Source organism: Natator depressus, chromosome 9 (assembly GCF_965152275.1).
Source record: "Natator depressus isolate rNatDep1 chromosome 9, rNatDep2.hap1, whole genome shotgun sequence".
Lineage (NCBI taxonomy): Eukaryota > Metazoa > Chordata > Testudines > Cheloniidae > Natator > Natator depressus.
In genome coordinates, this window is record NC_134242.1 from 83871079 (window position 1) to 83895965 (window position 24887).

The window sequence follows — 24887 nt, forward strand, 5'->3', positions numbered from 1 at the left end:
ATGTATGTGCAGTGTAGCAAGTTAGCCCTACCTGACTTGCTTACATGTCAAAAAGCCAGTCAATGGCAGAGCTGAGCTAAGTGTCTTACGCTAGAACACACTCCCTCTCTTTGAGGAGATCCAAAATCCACTGAAATAAATGGAAAGACTGCAATGGGCTTTGGAATAGGCCCTAAGAATGGAAGATAAAATATGCCATTAACAACCTTAGCGCAGAGCATAAAGAACGTGCCTGGGAACTTCAGGGTCCCCTCTTTGTCATTGCTCTTAATTAGCTAAGTTTTTAGAACTCAATCTCTAGTAAGTTTGACCTCTTCCCTTCCAGGTTCTTTATTAAGGACATTCTCTTCTTGCATGTTTTCAAACTATGCTAACAGAATATTTCACAGAGCTGGTCAAAAAAACAGGACAAACAATTCCAAAAAATGTTTTGTGGAATTTTTTGCCTCTTTTTGTTGTTGAAATTTTGACCTTTTCTCACCAGCACTGATATTTAACTTCTTTAGGCATACTCCTTCCCTTAATTTTGTTTGTATCAGGGCATTTTAGAAAACTTGGTACAAATTACGGTCTAGAACCTCCTCCAGATGAAGATTCAACCCTGAGGGTTCTGACTCTAGCATTCAAGGCCTGTTACTTTGGATCACCATCTTATTTGCATAATTTGATTCCCACTTACTCCCCACTTGCCTTCTATTTCTAGTTGATGGGTAAAAATTTCAAAAAAGTGACAAACACTTCAGAGTCCAAATCTCACTGAAAGTTTATGGGACTTTGGGTCCTGGTGCTTTAGTAGATTTTAGCTGGTATCTAGTTAAACTTTTCCCCTCCCACAGTTCAGTGCCTTTGCTCCACACAGACCTGACTTGCTGGAATTCTTTCCCCATGAGAACAGTTTTTCTGATCCACTGTTTTAATGCAAAAACATAACACTTTATTTTCCTTTCTACTCCTCTTTGTTTGTTACTGTCCTAATTATACACCATGTGTCACAGGCTGCAAAGAGTGTTCTATTGAATTCAAAACAAAGTGAAATAAAACAACATCCAGAGACTGGATTCAGCAACAATGTTGGTATGGAGTCTGCCAATGAGAGGTTTTAAGACTAATGACTTTTCAAGCCTATAGCATACACCAGCAAAGACACCATACTGGACTATCTAACAGCAGGATAGCTGGGAAACCCTTGTGACGTTGCACTCCATATGTTTATGGAAATATGTTTATAAGTGTGAATATGATGTAACTGGAATATGCTTTATGCAAAAGGTCTCTTGTAAAGTATCATTACAAAGCTTATGATCTACTGAGTCTGTTCATCCTATTTGTATGAATGTATCATTCTCATCTCTGAAGCTAGAAACATGAAGTATTACTCTGAAGTCCTACTGTAACTATGCAAAGTGTGGGCCACTAATGGTGGCTTGGAATCTTGATGGCTCCCATTAACTAGGACAATTGGCTGTAAATGGCTCTGTTTACTTGCAGGCCTTCCTGCGTTTGTGAGAGTCAGGCTGGAAAGAATGGAGGCTTGGGGTCCCACAGGACATGTGAACATGTCACATTATACTGGAATCCATCTTAAACCTGGTGCTTTTCCATTTAGAAGGAAGGGCGGGAACCCAGAGAGAGACAAAGGATTCCCGCCTTGTGCCAAAGATATAAAAGGGGGTGGAACAGAACAAAGGGGGCTGCCAGTCATGAGAAACCCCAGAGTTACCACCTAAGCTGGAACTAACAAGAACTGTACCGGGGAAAGGATTGGGCCCAGACTAAGAAGGAGTCTAGTCTGTGAAAGAAGCTTATTGGAACACCTCTGAGGGTGAGATTTACCTGTACTCAGTTTCTTAAATGTATTAGGCTTAGACCTGCATGTTTTGTTTTATTTTGCGTGGTATTTTGCTTTGTTCTGTCTGTTATTACTTTAAACCACTTAAAAACTACTTTTTATACTTAATAAAATCATTTTTGTTTATTAGTAAACCCAGAGTAAGTGATTAATATCTGGGGGAGCAAACAGTTTGCATCTCTCTCTAACAGTGTTATAGAGGGGAATTTATGAATTTACCCTGTATAAGCTTTATACAGAGTAAAATGGATTTATTTGGGGTTTGGATCCCATTGGGAACTGGGTGTCTGAGTGCTGGAGATAGGTAACCTGCTGAGTGGTTTTCAGTTAAGTCTGCAGCTTTGGGGAGTGATTCAGACCCTGGGTCTGTGTTGCAGCAGGCTTGTGTGTCTGGCTCAACAACACAGGGTTCTGGAGTCCCAAGCTGGCAGGGAAGATGGGCTCAGAGGTAGTTTCAGCACATCAGGCGACAGTCCCAAGGGGGTCTGTGACCGAACCTGTCACAACCCTATTCCTAAAAATGTAATATTGTTGCATGTGAATTGCAATAGAACACAAGTCCTGACATTTGTCTGCATTCTTAAGAAGAGATTTTTTTTTTTGACTACCAACCCCTTTTTCCTCACCAGAACTAGGGTATTTATTATACCTGGTTGGCCTGGAAGTCCTCTCTCGCCTTTACGTCCTCCTGGACCATCAAATCCAGGAAGTCCATCTCGCCCAGGATCCCCTGGAAGGCCTATTGGACCTAGAAAAATAAATGGAGCAATGAAAGTTACACTCTTGCAAGCTCACCAAAGTCTCGGCAAATAAACCCAGGAACCTCTCTAGAACAAATGGTCTACTGCATCCTGTTAACTAGTCACTTTCTATAAAAATAAGCAATAAAGCCTTCAGTCCACAGTGATCATACCTGGCAATCCTGGTGGACCTGGCAATCCTGGTGGGCCTGACAATCCAGGCTGGCCTGGTGGACCTGGAGGACCTGAGTCACCTTTTACTACAATGGTTTGTCCAGAAGGGCCAGGTAAGCCTGGTGGACCTAGGATAAAGCACGTTTGTATTAGAGAGACGGACAATCCAAGATGGGAGTGACTCCAAAAGACTCAAAGGAAAGTTTGATTAGTTCATCAGCCCTATAATTCTTTAAGATGACATCAGCCAAGAAATCTGATCAATGGAATAAACACTGTAACTAGAGGTTCAAGGCAAAAATTTGCTCTTAGTTGCATCCTTGCAAAAAGGATAGATTGACTCTTATAGGGGCTGTTCCATGTATCCAAGGAAACACAGAGTAAAGTCAGCTTTATTACTGGCATTAAACTGTGCTGAAGTCCTTTTCTCCATGGTGCCCTTGAGTCAACATGGAACCACCACATAGAAAAAACTCAGTGGAGGAAGTGTTGGAACAGGAAATCGTCAACTACTCCCTGCCCCCGCCCCTGCGAGCAGCTTCTTTCCACTGAATGAAGAGGAATGGGTCTACATCAGATATCTAAGTGGCTTTTCCCTTACTAGGAAAGTGGAAATAAAGTTTTAAAAACAATGAATGGTGTTTGTTATTTTATAATGGTGTTTAAATTGCTGTTCATATCATAGCATAAAAGGACAAATTCCATTGCTGGGGTATCTCTGCCCAATCTGAGTGAGTTACACCAGGAATGGACTTGGCTCCATGCCTGTGGGTCCAATTCTACCTCCCTGAAGACAAGAAAGTGGAAGGGTAGCATCAACCATGATTCATACCTGGTGGACCTGATGGGCCTTGATCACCTTTAAAACCAATTGCTCCTGGAGGTCCAATGGGGCCCTTCATACCTGAAACACCAAACCAATACAGTTACACAGTGAAAGTACGTGCTTCCTGAAAAGATCTACAGCATGAGCGCCCAAAGTGGGCTCCTTTCCTCTACTAGTTGGACATTACTGAGTTCTAAGGGCTTTGTTTGAAATGACTTTTAAATACCTGGAAATCCTGGAACACCTGGAACCCCAGGATCACCTTTCATTCCATTCAGGCCGGGACGACCAGGATCACCCTAAACAAAGTAGCTTCACAATTATTTAATCCTCTCATTGAGTCTCAGGAGAGAAAAAATGTGGGCTGGGAACAAACAAGAATCTATAGGATTCCCAAGCTTTCTTGCTACACATAGAAACTTGAGTCAGGAAACAGCACCATGAATGGATAAATCCATAGCGAAAAAAGGAGAGCATGCAATAGGGCTCATTTATTACTACATCTGTGAACAGGACCAGTAGGTGGCCTAGAGTGGGAGTTGTGGGAGGCTCGGCACCTTTGAAAAGCCAGGCCTAAAGGAGTCTGAGGCTGGGCTTCCAAAAAACCGGGGTGCCCAAAACCCATGGCCAATTTGATACACACATACACGTACAGACACTGACTGGGAGATTTGCCATCATCGCTCACTGGCAAGGGGCAACAGAGCAAGGATGGCACACTGGCTACTGTTGCTCTCACTTGAACACTATGGAGAAATCCTGCCCAGCCACGTGTGTGTGGGAGGGAAGAGGGTTAGAGATGATCCCAACGTCCTCTATACCTCCCCGGCACACTAGAAGTCAGGATCTGTTCCAGAGTGTTAGAAACTACAGAATGGCTTTAGGTTCATTATAAAATCCATCTTCCAACTGGAAAGCTCCATATTTGATTCTCTTTAAAAATAAAACACTCCCAGCTAGAAATAAGCATCACTCCTTATCATACCTGGCGTCCAGGTGGTCCTTGATCTCCTTTTAGACCAGGGAGGCCAGGCTGGCCAGGCTGACCTGGGTTTCCTTTTTCTCCTTTAAATCCTCCATTTCCAGGGGGACCCCGTGGACCTTCTGGCCCTGGCAGACCTTGATATTACATAACAGATGTTCATGGATCAGTATGAGTCAGCCTGCCCATGACTTCTGTGCAGTCCTTATATGCTATGGATTTGCATATAAGGACTGTGGTCTCTACATTAAAATATATATATATTAGCTTGGCTTCCCACACCACCAATGCAAAGTGCATGGCTAGGGCCAATCTAATGGGAGTACATAGCGTTCTCCCCTTCGTGAGTGTTTTCTTGATTGACCAACCCCATTGTGAAAGCCAGTGTCACAGAGTAAAATGCTGCCCCTTATTGCAGACAGAGTTTGACGTTTCCATTGAGGGAAGCAGGACTGGTGTGCCCCCTCCCCAAAGTGCTGCTCCTGACTGGGGAAGGTAAAAAATGTCTCTAAATCCTGCCTCTCTTGGAGGCTGTTCCACCGCGGAGAGGCAGAGGAGACAGGAGTAGGGGTAAGAGCAGAGCCTTCCCCAACCAAAGCTCAGGGGTGAATGCCCCTTTCAGTTGATTAATCTCCTCTCCAATAATTAGGCTGATTTCAATATATAAACCCCAATGGAGATTGGACATTTGTTTCAATTATTTTCTCTAACATTCAGGATTAGTTTATTCTTAAATGTGCACTCAACAAATTTCTCCACTGAGCAGTAGGGGGTACCTAAACAAGACCCTGGTGATTGCATTACCCTTTCCTTTTTATAGACAGAGGGCAAAATACCCTGTTGTTGACATTTTCATGTAAGTTCATAAAAACAACTCATAATATATTGAAAACAAAACACCTGATGAGATCATTTCACCTTTTTCCACAGTGATAAATACAAGGTCAGCGTTACTCATGTGTGACACAAACAAACTGTATGGCAAGTAAAATGGAAAGTGCTGCTATGATTTAAGTCACATATCTATTTATACCTTTATATGTGGAGATGAAGGGGTCTTACAAATAGAGTCTTCTCTTTGCTGGAGAATTCATGACTTTCTCGTCCTTAATTCTACCCATGTAATAAGATTTTGTAAGTGTACTGGCTTTTCAATTCTTCTGAAACTTTTAACAATTTAAAGTCTCTCTTTAAATAGCTCAAAGAGGCCATGTACAGAGAATGGATTTGATGAGTGAGATTTCTGCATGCAGTTCTGAAGATAAAACCCTAACCATTTCTTTTTAAAATTCAGTAGCAATTTAGTGCCACATATCAAACAAGTCGTGCAGTTGTCAGCTACAGACACATGCCACCATACAAACTTATTCTGAAGAAACACTGGGTCTGGTACAGCACACATGAGAACTAATTACAGGTTACCTTCTCAGGAATGCTAACTGTCAACAGGTACCATCTACAGGGTACCCACAGCACTTAAAAACAATCTTTGAATTACAGGGAAACATCAATTTTTCGTATGACAAATGCAATGCAGTGAAATAAATTGACCAAGTTAAGAATCTAACCTGGAGGACCTGGAAGGATCAGAGTTCACCAAAGCCCAATGATCGATGTTAGAAGGATCAGACATCACACAGTACAAAACAAGATTACTAGTTAGAAATAGTACGGATGATAGATAGTATATGCACTAAACAAAAACCCATTTCACCAGTATATTTTGTATTTACAACATAATCAACATGCATGCAAAAAACCATACATGAGTAGGCAAATATATACATTTTCACATACAACTTATTCTGGTGATTAGGCTGCTAAGGCCAACATGACACTCTTCATTAAATCAGAAACTTAAGCTTTACTGAAGAGCATGTTTTTGCTTTAACGTTACAAGTGAGGTCTGCTGCCAGTTAGTCCTATACAAATGAGGGTTGTCCTAAGTAACCATTTCACTGATAGAACACCGCCTCTGCATGGCCTAGAGTTTGGTGGATATCCAATTTAATTAATAGAGTCAGAAGCTTTCACCTTCTTTTTGGCTGAAATTCATCTCTGTGCAGAGGGTTACCACAAGATGCAATCACCACTTAAGTCCCACTGCACAGATGTGAATGTCACCATTTGTGAATGGAAGCTGAAGAGCAGAATACTAGTGAGCAACACAAAAAAATGGAACAAAAGAATTTTTTTAAAATGTGCACTGGTCAGGTGCTAGAAATGTAATCTGGAGGAAAATATATAGCATGACATGTACGTCTATGCTTAGGACTGTTCTCTTGTTGACATTGTTCTTGATAAAAAATGCCACAAAATGCTAATTGGTCTGTTTTAATTTCTTAGGGAGATTTTTTTATGCTGCGACACACTTGGAAAGCCAATTTAAAGGTTCTTCTGTTCAGTGCAGCAAGTCTTTAATGACCTTCTCCCTGCCATCCTCCAGAATTAAGACAATCTGGATCCATCACCCCTCACCCATTTTCATGTCAGTGAAATGATTTAAATATATATTTCATGCAACGTTCAGCTAAAACCCACGGTAAACACGTCAGGTTTATCTCAATGCTTTATTTTTCTACACTTTTCTATGCTTTTGACACTTTATTAATACTAGCTTTATAATGGTTAAAAAAAAAGCATCTTGTTGCTAATGTTAATTTCTTATAAAATGTAATTCATTCTTATGTAAGTTTTGCTATGATTTCCAAATAGGATGAATGCCTAGCTGAGAGTCTGTGCTGAATTTGGTGAGATAGAGAGTATTAGACAAAGCATGGAGAGGGGGCTAGCTCATGTGGCCCTCCGTCTTGAACTGCAGCCCCTCTGCTTACCCAAGACGCTGGGCGTCGCATGGAGCATGACTGCTATTCAAGCCACACTGTGTGACGGATTTGTGATGCAGACAAAACCACAATTAGATAAAAAGAGGAGACCACGTTATTTTTATACTTTATGACCTAGAGCGGATGTGGACATAGATTGGTACATTAAGTCTCTAGCAGCACTTAGTGTACACAGTTAAAACTAAATTGATTCATTGCTATTGAACTTTGATCACAGCAGTTTGTTTCCTACAAGTCATCATAGCAAAACTTTCAAGACTTCATTTAATAAACTTGTAATTACATAGGTATGCCAAGTCATTTTCATTCTAAGGACAGCCATTGGGACTTTACAACATCTGGCTAGTGCTACATGCACAGCATATTATGATTTAAATAAATCTGAAAAAATGGCTAAGCACTTATGAAACATCTTCTGCAGCCTTAGAGAGGAGATAGCTTTGTGCCCCAATTTCGTTAAACTAGTATATGGAATGGCAATGGAAGCCGCTCTCTGTTCCACAAACTTTATGGAGGTGAAACACGGGTATGAAAATAAGGGCTTGTCTACATGGGAAAATTATACTGGCATAAGCTAACGTGTGAATTTGAAGCGCCATAGTTATACTGGTATAGTCGCTGGGTAGGCACTCTTATTCTCATACAAGAGGGCCTTTTAGGGGTAGTTTATGTAACTTTGGAAGGGTTTTAAGCTTTAAAAAAGCCACTCTAATTCTAAAATAAGAGGGCCCACACAGGGAGTTATACTGATATGGTTAAACTGGTATAACTGGTAAAGCTTTCATGTGTAGACAAGCCCTAAGCGAGCTATTCACAATAACCAGAACTGCGTAACAGCATGAATGGATAATTCTTCATCTTTTTGCACAGCCTGCCCTTGGTAAAGTCTTCTTTCAATCCCTTCTATATGCACTGGCATACACATCTACTTTCCTTCCTCCTGCTGCTTGTTAAATAAAAAGCCTATAGGTATCCTCAGACCCCAACTGGTTTGGTGAACAACAAATATTTTACAGAGAACAAGTATCACAGCAGAGGCACCACATGAGGTGCCTATTGCTCACTTTTTATTTCTTCTCTTAAGACTCAAAACAACAATCAAGATAGCCACGTTAAATTTGCAGGACACAGAATCTAAAAAATAAGGAATTCTTGGCTCTCAAAATCTACATTTAAGATTATATAAAATATATGCTTGTCAACTTTGCCAAAGAAACAACATAATAGATTATGAAGGCTAATCCAGACTGTGTTCCTTATACAGTGCCCTCACTCCTGGCTGTCTGTAATCAATAACCGCACGTTTTACAGAAATGAATGTTGTCATCTGACTGACCTGCAAACCATGGATCTACAGGGAAGGGATGAGAACACTGTGCAGCATATCAGTTTTTAAAGGGGGAGGGTGGAAGAAATCTTACTTTTCCCCTTTCAATTGGACTGGGAAGAAATATTACAAAATATGTTTCCCAGTCAGGGGTGCAATCCTGCAGGCTTCTGAAAGCCACTAGTAACTTGCCACATGGTCTTAACTTGTCTGTAGTTAGGGAACAAAGGGTGCTCAGCACTTCCCAGGATCAGCCCCCAAACGATGGGCACAGTGGAGGCTGAAAGCCTGCATTTGGCTTTCCTGTACTCTACACATCAAAGGTACATATGAAGAATGACTTGGTATACCTGACCTTAGTTCTCTACATTTATACACCAAAAAAGGTTTTTTTAAAGTATACACATTCAACTTCATGCAAAGTACTATTTTGGAGTTAAGGGGCTAACCTGAGGGACCTGGGAGTAGGGATCAAAGTTCACCAAGGCCATCATTACAACAGGGGGAAAAACATCAAAACTGTTAGAAATGTCAATGTATTAAACTAAACCTTTAAATTTAGATTTAGCTCAATATTGCTTTACATACAGTACACAAACACCAAACTATTACTGTTTGTGGTCAATAATAAAATAGGGAGTTAAAAATAGTGTTTCATTCTCTTAGGAATCTGCTTTACTGTAGTAGCTATTCATAAACCCTTACTATTATCATCAGGCCAAACTCATCCAAGATATAACTCAGCAGAAGTCAATGGAATGACACTGGGTTTGAATTTGGTCACTTTAAGTAGTCTGAAAATACACCCAGAAGTTAGCAAGCAATGGATGCATCTGATTCATGTTTCTATTTATTATTTCCTTAGGAGTGGGATAATTTGTCAGCAGCAGAGCTGCTTTTATGACTAACTGCCTAAGGTTGAAATGTTATGAAAGCAGCATTTCCATGATGGGCTATAGTCCTTTTGTTCTACAAAGTGCTGATTGTAATAGAACTGCAGTAATAGTGCGGTTTATCCACATTAGTCCATGCACAAATGAGCAAGACTAACATTTCACTTGATATACTACATGCAACAAAAATGGAGATGAAAGAGAGAAAACATGCCTGAGCAGAACTTCACTGGTGTTTTCCAGCTGATAACCTAAAATGTGCACAAAATAATGGTCTTGTCTTCTAGCTCGCTGACTGATTTAGGTTAATAATTGCAGGGTTTATACGAAACATGTAAACAGGATCAGAGACCAGCAGAAATATACCTATGCTACAGGTAAATTTTGGGATTACAAATTGTTCAGAATTTAATGTTTTACTTTATACAGTTTAGATTTTGTGGGTAACTTTTCGCATGAGAAATTATTTTAAGTAAAGGCTCTGATTGTTATAGAACAGCAATCAGCTGCCCTACGGAATGTTTCATCATCATAATACTTTGCACTTGGATACCACTTTTCATCAGAAGATCTCAAAGGTCTAGATTGTCACAGCCCTTACTTGGAGTTGCATCTACTTGCACCAGAGGTTAATTTGGCTCCAAGCTCACAATCCTAAGGACCACAGAAAATGTATATTGAAAAAAACCCCACAACTTCCCCCCGCTTCCTAAATTGCTAATATATGGATAGCAGTTATTTTGTAAATGCACTAACTCAATGTTTACCTTCCTCACCCAGAGCTTTCACCAACGAAAAATCCCAAATTCAGAATACTCGCAGAGTTTCAGTTTAAAAAAAAAAGTATTTTCTATTTGTAAGCAAGCAAACAACTTCATTTCAAAAAGCTGCTTCTCTTGAAAATGAATGTCAAGTGCATTGGGTGGCAATTTATAGTATTAGCTGCTAATTAATTTCATGTCCAAGTAACAACTGTACGACAAGACCTTGAGAGGTGAAAGACAGAATATTCACTGACACAGTCCTTAATTGCTCAAAAGTGGCATCTTAAGATAGATGAATTTTCCATGAAACAATATATAAACACATACATTAATTTAATTCCTCAATACACCAGGGATCTGCTCAGTGATGTTAACCCAGGATGGAAGTCATCATTTCCAGAATTAGTAGATGCAGGAACAAGATACAAACATGGAATGGAAAGATGAATACTGCATGGTGTTGCACTGAATCCACTGGAACTGTGTGACACGATGGAACAATGATGTGCATACATGATGTTGAGATGAAGAAACCACTATCCAATTTGATCATGCTGTGATGCTATTATGAATTTGATTTTCATGGGTCCTAGAATGATGGAGTTTATTACTTTTATTTTTGTGCACGATGAAATTCATTGATCATGTGACAATGCCAAAAAGGCATATTTGGCAGATGCTGCAAAAGTTGATTTGGTGCTCTCTAGATGATTGCTGTGACAACATGCTGAGAATCTCATGTTTATCAATGCATTGTATTTTGCTGCCAGGTATGAGCAGGGTCTTTCAAAAAAGAGACTAGCAGAAATCAAGATTTTTATTTGTTTTTAGTATCTTTCTTAATATTGTTGCTTTTGGCACGACAGCCTTTTGGTTACCAAGAAATATTTAAAGGTTATACCATGGAAACATGGCTGTCAGCCAAACACTATATCAAAAGAATTGGTCTGAAATTCAGAAGTTCTAAAGGCCGATAACCTGCCAGCAAAATAAAGAATTATTGACAGAGATGGACTGTTATGAACTGCATGCCTACCTGGTCTCCCCGGTACACCTTGTGGACCAGGACTACCTTTAAGACCTTCCATAGGTGGCCCAGGCAGGCCTGGTGGACCTTGTGGACCTTGTAGACCGGGGAATCCCTGGAAACCTGGTTCACCCTTCAAACCTGTAATTCCAGGGGATCCTGGAAGGCCAGGTAATCCCATCTCGCCCTTTTGCCCTGTTAAACCAAACAGACATGTTTATGGATGCTGTATTTAGTTTAGTTACATGTAAAATATCCAAACTTCAGTTGAAGTACTAGGATTTGATTCCATTCTTGCTTATAAAGGTGTAAATCTGAACACACCTCACTGGAACCAATGGAGTTACACCAATGTAAAACTGGTGTGAGAGGACAAGAAGTACAACTTGTGGCATGCAAGAGGACCTTGCTAAATCTCACTCTGCTACTCTTCAAATCCATTGATGCTCAAACTCATAAGGGTCTCACAACCCCACTTCTGAGCAAAGGTTTAATGGACGTGACATTGCTGTGGTGAGATCCCCAGTATTAAGACTTTATTAGTTTCATACAATATAGCACAGAGTGTTAAGACATACAGGATACAATTTTCAAAAGTGCCCAAGTTATTTAGGCATTTTAGTCACCTTGAACGTCAAAGGAAATTAGACTTCTAAGTGTCTAAGTCATTCCTGAAAATTTGCAGGTGACTTTTGAAAGTCACTTAGGTGCTTCTGCAAATTTTACCCATTGTCATACCTTATAACTAAGCCTTATTTGTTAGGAGTAAAACAACAAACTACAGTGCATGATGCAGTCGATTTAACCGTCTTGTCGTTTTTGCTTAATTGTTAATTCACTAAGTTCAATAGTGAGACAAGGGTCTCTCAGTTACTGATGCAAATTAGAGAGGTCCTACAGTAGTATATGAGATAAAAGATTACTGCTACATTGTTAATTTGGTACAGCATAACGATATCAGCTAAACGTCAACCACCTTGCCCCCCTTTTGTGTGTATATACATTTTACAAACATCCTTATTAAAAAAAGAACAACAACACTTTGCCTGATAATCCTGGGAGTCCAGGAGGTCCTGGGCGCCCAAAACCTGGCTGACCTGAAAAAAAAACCAGATTAATCTTTTTACAAATGTGGAGTGCTCAAATCTCCAAAAGCAGGAAGCCTAGGGTAAAGATAAGAAGTTAGAATCCCTTACTGGTAATTCGGTTTCCTTAATGAGGGGTTTCTAATAGGGTTCTCGCTCACTCCCACATCTCCCCTCACTGTTAAGGGATCTCTTCCAAGGTGATATGCTGCTTACATGGCATGTTTCTTTCCATCCTCAAGATGGTCTTTCATATTGTGGGTTTTGGTAAATTTGCATTTGTAGTTGTGTGATAGTAGCTATTTTTAAGAGAGTACCTTCTGGATCCAAGAAGGTTCTAGAGCAGGGATGGACATTTTTAAGGTAGTAGAGGGCCACACAACCCACTAAAATGCTTTGGTGCGCCATTCTTTAAAAAAAAAAAAAAAAAAAAAAGAGGCTCCAGGATATAGTGGAAGAGGAAGCCTTCGTGGCTGAGGAACAAGAGGTCCTTGCTGTCCCAGTGCAGCTTGCTGGCTGCTGCTGTGAAAACGGCCATCAGAGCAATGAGTCCCACAACGACGCTACCATATACACCTGCCCACCCATGTTCAGCTACATGATCTCTGGGAAGGAGGATGAGCTTGTGCCCATAGACACTACCCTGCCACTGGGGACACGCTACCCCCATTCAGCAACCCCAGCAGCTGTCCACCAGGGCCATCCTGGAGTGAGTTCACAGTGACCAGAGCTGCCGCCTTCTGCCTGCACTGCAGCAGGTGCAGAGGAACTGCCTCCTCTCCTCCAGGCGTTAGGAAGAGCTGCCTCTCATCCCCTTTCACCATCCTCTGCTCCGTGCTGGCCGCGGCTCTCACCCCTTCCCTCACTCCAGGTGCTGGCAGAGCCACCTCCTCTCACACTCAGATTTGGGTGGACCTGGGTGAGCCCACCCATGGCTGCATGCCTGGTTGATGGGCCAAATAAAGTGATCTGGCAGGATGGGTGCAGCTCATCCCTAGAGGAGCAGAAGCAATGGCAGCTGGAATGGAATTAGAGGCAAAGGGATTGTGCTCAACTACAAAAGCCTTAGAGGGCCAAATGTCTAAGAGCGAAGAGAGTTCTTGCTCTGTATCTCACTGGAGGCTTGATGCCCTCCGTTGTGTGCACCCCCAAGAGCTGGGAATCACAGAGGCTATTCTGAGGGAGCATGGATGGTATTGGAAGAGGACTGAGCAGAAATCAGAACACAGTTAGAAGCAGAAAATAAAAAGGAAGGAACCTAACCTGGTTCACCCTTCTGTCCAGCTGGTCCAGGAATACCATCCCGACCTGGCTGTCCTTTCTCCCCTGGAAGACCTGGGGTGCCAGGACGGCCAACATCACCTAAAAAAAATATAGCAACATATTAGAGCAACAGCACACCAACTACAAAACTAAAACTGAAGGAATGATCAAGTAATGTAAGGTCCATGTGAATGAGAACATTTAAAATCAAAACGAAAACTCTTTCCTTCTCTGCTTTCTGCACTCACAGAAAAAGGTCACAGAACTGTGATCTTTAAGCAGTTTAGTGGTGATTAAAATCCATCTAATGCTTCCTTTCAGAGGTGAAATAAGGTTCTTGCTTCTGAAAACACAGGCTAAGCTATTACAATGCTTAATATAAAGAAAGCCTACAGATACTTGCTAGTTTCAAAAGGTAATGAGATAACTTCGTCAGTGACACAAGTAGTCAGGGTTGCTAACGGAAGGAAGGTTCATGTATAATGGAATTACTGTAGTTTGGTTTCAGGGCACTGTACATACACGTGTGTGTGAGTGGGAGAGAATGAGAATAGATATACATCAAACAATACAGTTGTCAAGATATGAAAAAAGAAGCTATTTCAAATTTTAAAAAGGTTTATGGGACCAAATCCTGCAGGCAAAACTTCCATGACAGTTTACAGTTTTAACCCAATAATTGGATGCATAGTGTAACACTTGCAATCACAGTACTCCTTTTGCCAGGTCTAATTCCACCATGGTAAATCTTCACTTGCCGTTAGTGGATCTGGTCATATGCCCTCTGTAGTCAATGGGAATTTTGCCATCCAAGATGGGACTCCATGTCAGAAATTATTATGAAGAAACAAAGAACCCATAATGCCAGCCTACATTTTTCTGAAAGGGAATTTGGATTTTTCAAACAGCATTTTATAGTTTTCACTTTCAACTAAAGCTTTGAAGCTATTTCAAACCATTCTTTCCTGTTTAATCCTGCAAGTCACAGTTTGGGAGTCAGATATCTACTATAGGTCATAGAACTTTCTGATGAACAGCACAAGCCAGGCATCTATAGAAATATAACTGAGGTTCTGCAATCAGTTTGATGGTTCTTCTAGCTTGACTTTGTTGTACTATTCATGCCTACCTGGTGGCCCAGGTGATCCAGGGAGACCAGGATTACCTGGGGGTCCATCAATACCTTTTGGTCCTGGAATTCCTGGTGTCCCTGTGAAATAGAGACATGTTAATCAAACAAGACACTGCAATGTTTTATCAGGTACTGGTATGCAATGGATAAGGTACAAGTCAGACCAAGTAAAGGGTGTCAAGAAAGTATCAAGATACTGTACAATACATGCTGCAACTGTTAATAACATAGATTTGCAACCATTCACTTAAAGGGACAGTAGGGTTTTAAAGAAGAGGAAGTTCATCAATATAAAACATGGTGGCCTAAAGGTGTTTTTTTCCTGCCATCCTTCAGAATCCCACCTTCTTAATTACTTAAGGCTGAAGGCCAATAGCATATCTAACTTAAGTCAGACAGGTTTCAGAGTAGCAGCCGTGTTAGTCTGTATCCGCAAAAAGAAAAGGAGGACTTGTGGCACCTTAGAGACTAACCAATTTATTTGAGCATAAGCTTTCGTGGGCTACAGCTCACTTCATCTAAAATGGATATAACCTAGTAAACAGCAGCAGCATATTTAGTGAGCAACACAGTGAAAGCACGATGGACAGCAGCTAACTCATAATTCCCCACTCCCTATCTCCTTTCCAGAAAAAGATCTTAATGGGACATGGGTCTCACCTCCACAGCATTAAGTTGATGTGAGTTAAGGACACTTAACACCTATCATGATTGGTCCCTTAGTTTATATATCACTAAATTCATACTTGAGAGCCCCGGGGGTGTCTACACACAACAACTTGGGTTGGTATACGTTATGTAGCTCAGGGGTGTGAACAAGTCAACCCTCTGAGTGAGATAAATTACACCAACCTAAGTGTCGGTGTGGAAAGAGCTTCGTCAGTCGGAGAGCTTCTCTCACTGACATAACTACTGCCGCTTGTGGGGGCTGGAGTAATTAAGTTGACAGGCGAGCACTCTCCCATCGGCTTAGCGCATCAGCAGCGCTACCGCGGCGCAGCTGCATCATTGCTGTAAAGCGCTGTAAGCTCTGTAGTGTAGCCTTAGCCTGAATTATACTGACTATTAAAAAGTCTCTAGATAAGATTGCCAAACATAATACATTCATATTTGTATATACTGAAAAAATCTCCTCTTTACAATTAATTCTTTAGAGAAGCCAAGATTTTGTAATAAGTTATATTAAAAGCCAAGGTCCACAAGGACTTTGTTGCAGCAATCCACAAGGGAAAAAGTATGGCCAAACTCAGATATTTTGTGCGTCAGAGGAGTTAGTAATCTGACCAATGCAGATAACTTAAGCTGTAGTATTGGCTTTCACAAATGTTCATGTGTTCTGGTTCCCTCACTGCAAATGAATTGACATTGATTTTAGAAGGAAGTTTAAAATTATGTATCTCTATTCCTTTGCAGTGATGATTCCAGAAGCATTACATGAACTGGCTCCACGGTAAGAACCCTGAGCAATTGCAGCCTGCCACCATTCAAATTACCTGCTTTTGGATATGGAAGTCAAAACATGAGAGTCTGAGCGAAAGACAGGAAATTCCAGTGAAAATTCCAAGTAAAATTACCTGGGAATCCAGGAAGGCCTGCTTCTCCTTTTGCACCTGGATTACCAGGTAATCCAGCCAAACCAGGATTTCCAGGTGTACCTTTGCTGCCAGGGTTACCTGGGTATCCAGGGAAACCAGTGTCACCCTGGAAAATATTAGGCAAAAATTAGATCCATTCATATTCATTTCATTTAATTCTTTTTGCATGTTCCTGTTCTTGACATCAGACACCAGTGAATATCATTAAAAATCTTCACAGTTTTTCTTTTTGCCTAACTTAATGTTAACCAATGCTTAGTGCTGGAACTACCTTGGTAACGTTTATTACTTGAAAATGGCAATTGTAAAGATTTTAATGGTGGCCACTACAATTTGTTTGTATAGCATTCCCCAGAGCCTTTCCCCAAAGTTTGTTCTTTGGCATTGCAAAAAGTTGGAGGGTTTACTTTCTTTTAGTTATACATGGAGAGATTTTTTTTTTAACAATTTTAAACATACAACTGTAAAAATAGCATTGTGGGAGCCCAGGTATATTGCATCTAGGGCAGGAGTGGGCAAACTTTTTGGCCTGAGGGCCACATCGGGTTTCCAAAATTGTATGGAGGGCCAGTTAGGGGAGACTGTGCCTCCCCAACAGCCAGGCGCGGCCCAGCCCCCGACCTCTATCCAACCCGCCCTGCTTCTCGCCCCCTGATGGCCCCACCCCATCCAACCCCTCCTGTTCCCTCTCCCCTGATGGCCCCCCTGGGATTCCTGCCCCATCCACCACCCCCTGCTCCCTGACTGCCCCCTGCCTGCTCCTGCCTTCCCCCTGATGCTCCATCCAATCCCCCATCTCCTTCCTGACTGCCCCCCCAGGATCCCTGACCCCATTCAACCCCTCTGTTCCCTGCCCTCTGACCACCCCGATCCCTATCCACATCCCCACCCCCTGACCACCACCCCAAACTCCCCTGCCCTCTATCCAACCCCACCTGCCTCCTGCCCCCTTGCCGCACTGCCTGGAGCACCCGTGGCTGGCGGCGCTACAGCCGTGCTGCCCAGCTGGAGCCAGCCACGCGCCGCGCAGCACAGAGCACCGGGTTGGGCCCGGCTCTGCAGCTGTGCTGCCCCAGGAGCTCACAGCCCCACTGCCCAGAGCATTGCGCTGGCAGCGCAGTGAGCTGAGGCTGTGGGGGAGGGGGAAAGACCAGGGGAGGGGCCAGAGGCTAGCCTCCCGGGCCAGGAGCTCAGGGGCTGGGCAGGAGGGTCCCGCATGCCAGATGTTGGCCGTGGGCCGCAGTTTGCCCACCTCTGATCTAGGGTGACCAGACAGCAAGTGTGAAAAATTGGGATGGGGTTGGGGGTAATAGGAGCCTATATAAGAAAAAGACCCAAAAATCGTGACTGTCCCTATGAAATCGGGACATCTGGTCACCCTAATTGCATCTCAGTAATGCCATGTAAAACCTGTTCAGTTTACAAGCACAGAGTATTGTCCTAACTTGTCAGCTCTGGAACCACAACTCTGAAAGTAAAAACACTGTTTTCTTTCTGGCTCATGCATCATCACCAGTAGTAAAGGTTGAGATTGTCACATTTTTTACACAAATAGATTCATACCTGTACACCCCATTGCATTCCAGTGCTCTCCACTAACTACAGATTTCTGTTCAGTCATTAGGCTTTACTAGATGTCATGAAAATGGGAACTGGGCATTCAAATCCCACAGGTGGCTCTGAAAATCTCAGTCATAAATAAAATGTCAACTCTTCCTAGTAGGTGTTACTGAGCTACTAATATATTTTAAGCAAACACTTCATATTCCTCAAATTGGAGCTAGAAACTGTTCAGATCTGCTCCTATAGTATAAGCACAGGTTTAAGGAGTGGAATACTACCAACTCATGCTTTTAAAACTAAGAGATGAACTAAGTTTCATTCTAAGTTACAAATAAACATTTATGCGATCATTGGCAACAAGACAAGTCCAGGTAGGAGATCTTTGGCCACGTTTATCCTGGTTACCAATCGTTACACCAAAAAATAAATTTGGCCCCCCTTAGTTTTAACATTCCAATCAGATACCTTGCTAAGTCAATGAGATATTTTTATAAGTTCTATCCCTACTAGTTATTTTATCAGTGCAGTTCACACATACTTCTGCTTCTTGTTCTTATTCCTTGCCCAAGTGCCATAATTCCCCAGACATTTCCCAGACCTGAGGAAGAGCTCTGTGTAAGCTCGAGAGGTTGTCTCTCACCAATGGAAAAAATATTACCTCACCCACCTTGTCACCCTATAATTCCCTAAAACATCAAAATCATTTTCACAGCAACAACTGTGAGGTCAAACAGGATTATGTCATCATGTGGAAAAGAAGCAACAGAATCTTTTAAGAAGCCAAGATTCTGTTGCCATGCAGTTATCTTGGACATTGTAGAAGGAAGAAAAATACAGAAGTGTGTGATATTTTATCTAAGGATTGGTTTTGCTAAATAGACTGTCTCAAGATTAGTCATAAGGCTCCCAGTGACAGCTGCTAGGCGCTTACCTTTTTTATAAAGTCTGGTCACTTACGTAGCAAATGTTTAAAAATCTGGGCACCAATATCTTTTTCCGGGCTTTAGTTTTTGGCAGCAGCAACTGTGACCTTTTAGTTGCGTCTTCCCTGTGGATGCGTCTCAAAATGGTACCTCTGCGCATTGTAGTCACCATTTTTCAAGAATGAATTGTGGCTACTTGAGATTGGAATGGAGCAGTTCATTCTACTACTCCCTATAGGTTGTCATGATGTCACCAATTATAACAGTGACATAATGACAACCTATAGGGAATCTTAAGTGAGCCATAACTAGGATAGGTTTTAGAATAGCAGCCGTGTTAGTCTGTATTCGCAAAAAGAAAAGGAGGACTTGTGGCACCTTAGAGACTAACCAATTTATTTGAGCATAAGCTTTCATGAGCTACAGCTCACTTCATCGGATGCATTCAGTGGATACACTGAATTTCCACTGAATGCATCCGATGAAGTGAGCTGTAGCTCACGAAAGCTTATGCTCAAATAAATTGGTTAGTCTCTAAGGTGCCACAAGTCCTCCTTTTCTTATAACTAGGATAGTCTCATATGCAACTTTCTGCCAAGTGCTAATACCACCACAGATCGGGGTTTCTCCAGCTGTTCCAATTGCTTTAAAATATTACTCTCTACCAATGGAAACGGACATCACAGATGCTTCTCTCAGTAGACGGCCCTCTGTTAAACAATTCTTAATAAAGAAAGACTTTTATGAGGAAAGCCAGTGCTGCCACTGGCTGCAGGGGAAGTGAGTTTTATGCAGATTTTCAAAAAACCTGTTTTTCCTTTAAAATGAATCTTTATTTTAATCCTAAAAACACTGAATCCCAGTGTGTCTTTCTCTTCACATAAAAAAAATGAACACACTTTAACACAGAAATATCATTCACCCACAGCGCCTTCTATGGAAGGACTTTGAAATATACCTTAGGACCAGGGATTCCAATATCTGAAAGACCTGGGTTGCCTTTCTCCCCCTTTAATCCTGGAAATCCTGGAGGGCCAGGCTGGCCAGGACGTCCTGCTATGCCTTGAAAGCCTTTAATACCTGGGATACCTGTCCAAAATATCAAAACATAATGGTTTTGCAGCAGCTTCAGAGCAGTCAGTCAAATTGTAAACTGACCAGAAAGGACTAATGAAGAGTTGAATGACTGTTCAGACTTATTTTTTTAATCAAAAATAAACAAACAGCTAAAATCTCTCAGGGCTTCAGCATATTTCTCATACGTGGGGAAGAATTTTACAGAATGCACAAGCATATAAATATTGCCTGTGTGTGTATATTTTTAAACTCTGGTAAAACCAAGAGGCCCTTGATAGTAAATAGCAACCAATTACTACTATAACCCCCCAAATATTGGTGTTGTTGTCCCAACACATCTTCCAAAGTAACTGAATTACTGTATCTATTTCCTTTTGAACAAATAACCCATCTTATTTTCCCTCTGATGGGCTAGTCCACAGAGTCCTTTTCATTTCTAAACTGTTTTGTTGGGTGGAATCTGAAAAACGAGAGACCAGGCCCAATAAAAATTGTAATAAGATTCTTAGACAGATTTGTGGTCTCAGATGAACTACACATGAAAGCTACAATAGAAACACAGCCGTCCAGCTTTTATCTGTAGTACTTTAAAATGAATGTACTGTGTTAAGTATTTTATTATACAAGTCTGAATCTTCTATGCCAAGGCGTTTACCATATATTCTCTCTGTACTCTTCACATAAGTATATGCATACTACTTTACATATATTTACATTCATATACACATTACACATGCAAATCTGCCTCTGCTCCGCAGAGATGAAACGTACTGACAGGACCAATGCCTTTTGGTAACTAACCTGGAAGCCCCGTCTCTCCCATGGCACCTTTTTGTCCTGGAGGTCCTGCTGGTCCTGACTGCCCAGGAAGCCCTGGCTCTCCCTTGGGGCCTAGAAAGTAGGTTACTTTAGTTAACAGATGGCAATGACAAATCATTTTGAGACAGTGATTACTCACATGAATATGGCCATCTTCTAATTTGGGGTTTCTTTGGGTGCCCAGCTTCCCTGAGATACCTTTTTTCCCAATCTGCACTGAAGATTTAAACCTTTTCTTTTAGCTGCAGACCTTGATGCAGTTAGCTATGCCTTTCCTCCCTGAGTAAAAATGGACTGCACATACAACTACAACTTGGGAACCATCTGAAACCAACTAGCACAGAATGTGGCTGCTAGTTTCTTAAGCAGTGCTTCACATAAAGAGCACATTCTCCTGGTGACTCCTTAATCTGCAATGGCTGTTCTTTAGTTTCCCGTGGAGTTTAAGCCCATGGATTCGACTGATAAAGCCTGAACTGGTGTGGGTCCTGACTGTCTGAAAGACTGCATAAAATCCCATATGACACCTAGAGCAAGACTTGCAACCAGGCAATGCTGGTAGAGAAATACTGAACAAAAAACATAGAGGCTTCAGATGCAGCAGAATAAATACCGTGAAGTAAGTTTTTTGATCCATGTAGTAGCTAAAAGCATACATATGACTTCCAGCTAGCCTCCCCAAGACTTCTGTTTGGTCTGTTGCTAACTGTAGAGGTAAGGACTAATGATGTAGGGATATGTTGACTAAGTAGGTCAGTCAAGGCTACTTACAACTCCTCCAATCAGGTTGCTCTAAGCAGCAAGCTCGTTTCCAGCTACCCCAATGGCAATCCCAAACTTCAACCAGATCAACAGCTCAAAAATTGCATTCAGGTATGCCTAGTATTTTACTAGGAGTAACAAATCCACAATTTGGATAGGGATCCCAAGTTCTCCAAAGTCTGCAGATATTTAGATCTAGAAAGTGGGGTTGCCCTTTATGATGGTACTACGATGTGAGTAAAAATGACGAAGTCATTCAACATCAATGAAGAAAGCTGGGAGGAGAATGCAGAATCCAGTTGAATCTGGAGCGAATACCTGGCACTGGGTGCAGCTCAGCACGAAGTGGCTTTGATTCAGAGGATGGAAGCAAAGTGAGAAAGAAGAAAGCAGCATGCTGTAATCTTGGACTGCCACTGAGACAATACATGGATCTGTGAAATTTATAACAAGTTGTGTCGCTCTTGAATTGCGCTTGTCAGTGATAAGCAGACTCACCAGGCACCTGACTAGACCTCTTATGCATACACCACGATACAGTGGATCGAAGGTTCCCTAAATATGGTTTACAACCATATTTTGCTGCCACAAAACCAACTGCATGTGCATTTTTACAATCCAAGTCATTCATTACAAAGACTGTACATGGGCAGGGTTTTCTACCTTACCTGACAATCCTGGTGCACCTGGTTGCCCATTGAATCCAGGTGGCCCTGGGTCACCTGGAAGACCTTGATAACCTTTCTGGCCTGATACTCCAGAAATACCTTTAAGGAAAAAGACAAAACTTAATTACTGCTTTTTTATTTTTATATCAAAGGAGCAAATTTCCTCATATATGAATAAAATGCCAAGTAAGGATTCTCTCTTATCAGGTGCAAATCTCCATATAAGCTAACTCGAGAGACGGTACCATAGAACACAAGTCAGTGTTCCTGAAGACCCTGGATGAATATCTACAGAACAGAAACAACACAGTGTAGGGAGAGGCAATACAAGCTTCCTGACATCAGCCATTGACAATATGCTTCACAGCCATACTGACAGAAAGCCCCAGGTCTGCCTTGGGGCCTAGAACAGCAGATTAGTTTTGTTAAATAGATGGCAATAATAGATCATTTTGATGCACTGGTTACTCCCATGAATAGGATGGGATAGGTTCAGCCTACATGTTTATTCTAATCTGTGTATCTGCATTTGGGCTACTTTTCCAAGTGGTTTTGACTTTACTCTTAGACTGCAAGCACTTCAAGGCAGGGATGCACAGCACCTACCACAATGAGGCTCCAAATCCTGGCCAGGGCATTAGGATGCTTCTCTGATATAAATGTTACACAATAAGAAGAGTTTACTAGTAAGGACACTGCAACCGACTATATGGAATAACTCAGTCACACTCAAATACAGTAGTCACTTTAAACCTTCTCTTCAAGAGAAGAAAAAGAAGAGAGACCCATGACCCCATCCAGTTTAAGTTTTCCTTGCAGCGAAGGACTAACTGATTATAACTGAATCCATCTCGGTTCACCATCACCTGTAGGAAACCAGCCCATGCATGGAATTCCTCACCTGGAATGCCTGGCTCGCCTTTCTCTCCTTTTGATCCCAGCTGGCTTGGATCAACTTGTCCAGGGGGACCTGGCAGGCCTGTTTCACCTTTGGTGCCTTTCTGCCCTGCCAGTCCAGAAGGTCCTGGCTGACCTGGTAAACCATCACTGCCTACAGGACGTACAGACAGCAAAAGGAAAGTGTAATCTTTAGGGTGGCTAACATCAGTTATGTTTCTATCACACTCTGCTATGGTTGGCCTCCAGGATCTATTCACAAGTAGTGAAATTCACCCAGTGGGTAGTTAGCTCCTGCAAGGCTGTCCACACCACCTTACACCACGCAGGGGGCTGAGTGAGGGGCAATAGATGGAATGGTTGCATAAGGGTGCCTACATGTGGAAAAGGACTGTATGCCTTGAATAGGCCATCACAGAGGGAACAGATAGCTGTATAACAAAGCAAAGATCCAGAAGCCCCAACACATTGCACACCCGACATTAATAAATAAAAGTAATAATACCACCTCTATCCAACTGTTACATAGAGCTTTCAATCAATAGATCGCAAAGCAGGAACAGTGTTTGCGAGTCTGCTGGCCGCCTGGTGCAGAGGGAGATTGATGGATTTTACGTACCAAACTCACAAAATTCACCTGCATACAGCCAGATTATGTGGGCTTTATGTGGAGGGAGTGAATTTCATTCATGCTGCATAAAGCCAGCTCTGGAAGGCCTGACGACGCAAAGCCATCAGTCCATCTTTTACACTGTCTGAAACAGACTTTAACAAGTATTATCTTTATCATCATTTGCATTTCTTTAATGTCTTCAATCCAAGGATCTCAAAGATGAAACAGCTAAAGCCTCAGAATGCCCCTTCCAACATGTCACATGGATAGCTTACTACTGCTTTAAACAAAGTACCTGTGAATACCAAAGTCAGAAAGATAACCCAACCCAACCTTAGCAATGAAATTCTGAACTGATTTATGGTATGTAACTCCCCAACAAAACCAAGAATACATCAGAAGCTGCTCCCAACAACTTTGAAGGATAAGCAGTGTTAAATTCTCTGCATTGAAAATAGTCAGACAAATGTTACCTTTAGGACCAGGAAGGCCATTTCTGCCAGGAGTTCCAGGAGGGCCTTGTGGACCTGGAGCTCCCATCACACCCATCTCACCTTTGGCACCTAGATGCATTGAACCACCAGTGTCATTCTGAACAAAAACCCCAAAGCAATCAGTACTTAACTTTCACCTGTCTTCATTCCTATGGTATTAACCCTGTACATCAAAGTCTGCTAACTTGAGTAATTCTCATTTTATACCTAAAATATAAAGGGCCAGATCCAGTGAGAGACTGAGCCCATGTAAATCCCAGTGGTTTCAATGGGTGTTACAGTGCTTAGCCCTTCTGACGATCAGGCTCATATAGAAAAATAACTTCCTAGAATAATTATACTTGAATGTGGTGCAGGCTTTTCCATTATTAATTCTTGCAGAGAGTGGTGTGTGTTTGTTTCTTATAAGCCATATAAATCCGCTTCCTGTATAAAATATTTCATGAAGGAGAGTTATTTATTTTAAATTTAAAGTGTTATTTACTGAAAGTCAAAGAGGTAATTATAAATACGCAAGCACAACTGGGGAGAACGAAACCGTCTATTTCTTGGAATATAATTGCTTTCA

The 24887-nt window shown here is 41.7% G+C and overlaps 1 protein-coding gene across 2 annotated transcripts in view; it reads right to left on the reverse strand.

The window, feature by feature from the left end:
- COL4A5 (collagen type IV alpha 5 chain) overlaps positions 1–24887 on the reverse strand; it is a 147857-nt gene that overhangs the window by 10061 nt on the left and 112909 nt on the right. For both annotated transcript variants that reach the window (XM_074962487.1, XM_074962488.1), the window contains 15 exons: positions 24299–24388; positions 23217–23366; positions 22316–22414; positions 20868–20957; positions 19948–20078; positions 16483–16609; positions 14906–14986; positions 13777–13875; positions 12475–12525; positions 11438–11623; positions 4575–4708; positions 3816–3888; positions 3596–3667; positions 2763–2891; positions 2499–2597 (listed from right to left, as the gene is read on the reverse strand). In XM_074962487.1, the coding sequence (XP_074818588.1) occupies positions 2499–2597; positions 2763–2891; positions 3596–3667; positions 3816–3888; positions 4575–4708; positions 11438–11623; positions 12475–12525; positions 13777–13875; positions 14906–14986; positions 16483–16609; positions 19948–20078; positions 20868–20957; positions 22316–22414; positions 23217–23366; positions 24299–24388 (1611 nt within the window). The remainder of the gene's footprint in view (positions 1–2498; positions 2598–2762; positions 2892–3595; positions 3668–3815; positions 3889–4574; positions 4709–11437; positions 11624–12474; positions 12526–13776; positions 13876–14905; positions 14987–16482; positions 16610–19947; positions 20079–20867; positions 20958–22315; positions 22415–23216; positions 23367–24298; positions 24389–24887) is intronic.